Source organism: Hemibagrus wyckioides, linkage group LG28, assembly GCF_019097595.1.
Source record: "Hemibagrus wyckioides isolate EC202008001 linkage group LG28, SWU_Hwy_1.0, whole genome shotgun sequence".
Classification (NCBI taxonomy): Eukaryota; Metazoa; Chordata; class Actinopteri; order Siluriformes; family Bagridae; genus Hemibagrus; species Hemibagrus wyckioides.
Window position 1 is genome coordinate 12,576,889 of NC_080737.1, and position 2,635 is coordinate 12,579,523.

Below are 2,635 nucleotides of genomic sequence, written 5' to 3' on the forward strand. Positions count from 1 at the left end.
ATATCATATAGATATTGTACTCACAGCTTGGATGCAAAATGACACAAGGTGGATCTAAATTTCAAATCTCATTTAAAACGAAGCACCCTTTAAATGTGTTTTGCCATTAAAACACTTGTCATTGCTTCAGTGGTTTACATTTTTGCGCTATCAGAACACATCTCTCGCACCGCCTGAGGAATTTACAGCGTTATCTCTGGCCATGTCACATCAACGCAGCTCCCTAAGAAGACTGGACTGCACTTCCCAGAAAGCACACACACTTCACTGTTCACAGTCACTGGACATTTAACAAGACCCATCTGATTGCAATCACACCAACATTCACAGCCTCACTTTAAAAGGAAAACACACACACACACACACCAGTCAAATGCTTGCTCCGTTTGCTTGTGTTTTGTGTTTGCTGATGTTACCAAGCCTCTTTTTTTTTATTATTATTATCTTTGATAATCTGGTTCCAGTCCCTCAGTCTCTGTGTATTGTCCAGCCCAGTTTGTACTGTTTATCTGTATATCTCAGGATCCATCTCACAACAGATCAGGTTCAGGTTAGGACAAAACTGATGATATTGTTGCATACCATTGTGATGTGTGTGTGTGTGTGTGTTTGTGTGTGTGCTTGTGTGTATTTCTAAACCGGAAAAGTGAGGTTTAATCAGTGGTGTTTGAGCACACCTTATACTTAGGGTTGTTTCCTAGTCCATCAAGCTCCATCAGTCATTTACAGCATCCCGTTATTCAAGCTTTCCCCTTACACATGTCCGTATACATGCTAAATAATTGACGGCCAGAGTGAACCGCTAGTCACAGAAGTTCTTAATTCAGGATATGAAATATAGTTTGAGAACCTGGTTTGTTGCTACAGTTTGTGGGATTAAAGCTACTACAGTATCGTAGACTGTAACACACCATGCAGACTGAGACTGATGTAATTGCAGATCCACTATTTAATCATTCAGCTACAAAAGACAGTTATTGAATCAAAGTAAAAAAGGCAATTCAAGTGGTCAGCCAAGAATATAAACAAAACAGTAAAAAAAAAAAAAAGGTGTAAAAAAAATATATATATAGCAATAAAAAGACAAAAGGCTTGGCAAGATACACTGAGCACTTTTAAACAGTGTGTGTGTGTGTGTGTGTGTGTGTGTGTGTGTGGTTAGCACTGTCAGCCATGTTTGTAAGCTACAGTGTGTTCTGCGAATTAAAGTTCAGTGCCAGACAGTGCCAAAAGTACCATTTGTCATAATTGTACTGTACATAAATGCTCTTGAAATAGACACCGAAACCAGTGCTATTAAAAAACATATCAATTATTCTTCATATAGACACCCATAAAAATGTTATTAAAACATATTAAAAGAATATCACAGTGCATTATATACAGAGCAGTGGCTATGAGCTGCAAGAGTTTGACTCTTCCTCCACGAGTGTGTGCTCCTACAGTTGGTCAGGCTGACTCTGTGTCAGGTTCAGCTTGGTCTGGAGTTCTTCCTGGAAGACACAGAACAGAATCATTATAATCATATACTGTATACATTATAATCACATATAATGTCTCTGTATGTTGGTCAGTGATGAAAAGGCTTGTTTGGTGTCTCACATCATCTCCATCGTCTCTGGATCCATCCTGTGCATGGGTTACTGTCTGTGGAGAGTTTTGCATGTTCTCTACATGTCTGTTATTTTCTGATCAATCTTTTAGAAGAAGAAGAAGATGATGATGATGAAGACATTACACATCCTGTGGTTATAGTACAGACTGTAAAACACGTCTAGGTTGCTATATAAGTGTTGATTATTGAATTATTGATATTGATTATTATTAGTAGTATTGATTTTATTGATTTTTACCATAAAGTCTTGATTATTTTTTTCTGTTTTAAAAGCGCTTTTAGTCTTTTGTCTCATGTCTTCGCATGAATTCATAGACGGACATTCTTCATAACACAGCTAAAAATCGGTCTTTCTAGTTGTCAAAGGCTGTGCTTTTTTAATGAAAAAAGTGTCTTCCGCTATCTATTTCATTTTCTATATAACACTCAGCTGAACAAAAGCCTCACTACACATCTTATTTCTGTACAGACACCAGGTTAAAAAAAAGAGATCAGTGCACCTCTTCTCCTTTTGCTGACCTGTTAAAAAAAACGAGCCTCGCGAGAGAGAAATCTCTACAGAGATGTAAAGACGGGAAAGATGAGAACAATGCTCTCTTTCGGCGGTTCCATACCAGCATTTCTCACTGGCTCGCTATTTCTGTCCTTCTGTTCGTCTTTCAAGCACAACTGTGAATGTAATGAAACTGTTAGAGAGCACACACGGCTCACGGCTTCCCAGCTTGACAAAGACAAGAGCGAGGCACGGGGTACGCTAAACATTGTAAAAAAATATATATAGTAGTGCTACAAATGATGTTTGTCTCCTGACATGGTGTGTAGAAGAAATATAAGTACAGGAACAACACTTCTTGGCCCACTTCTTCTTTCTGCTTCTCCCTTCAGGGGTCGCCACAGTGAATCATCTCTCTCCACCTATCCCTCTCTTCTGCATCCTCAACACTTACACCCACTAACTTCATATCCTCATTTATTCCATCCATATACCTCCTCTTTGGCCTTCCTCTTTGCCTCCTGTCT

General features: G+C 38.7%; 1 protein-coding gene across 4 annotated transcripts in view; it reads right to left on the minus strand.

Moving 5' to 3' along the window:
• Positions 1-1,294: 1,294 nt before the first annotated feature.
• The window catches only part of spns3 (SPNS lysolipid transporter 3, sphingosine-1-phosphate (putative)), an 11,927-nt gene continuing 10,586 nt past the window's right edge, over positions 1,295-2,635 (minus strand). For all 4 annotated transcript variants that reach the window (XM_058383921.1, XM_058383924.1, XM_058383923.1 and 1 more), the window contains one exon: positions 1,295-1,493. In XM_058383921.1, coding sequence (XP_058239904.1) covers positions 1,450-1,493 — 44 coding nt within the window. In that variant the 3' untranslated portion in view covers positions 1,295-1,449. The remainder of the gene's footprint in view (positions 1,494-2,635) is intronic.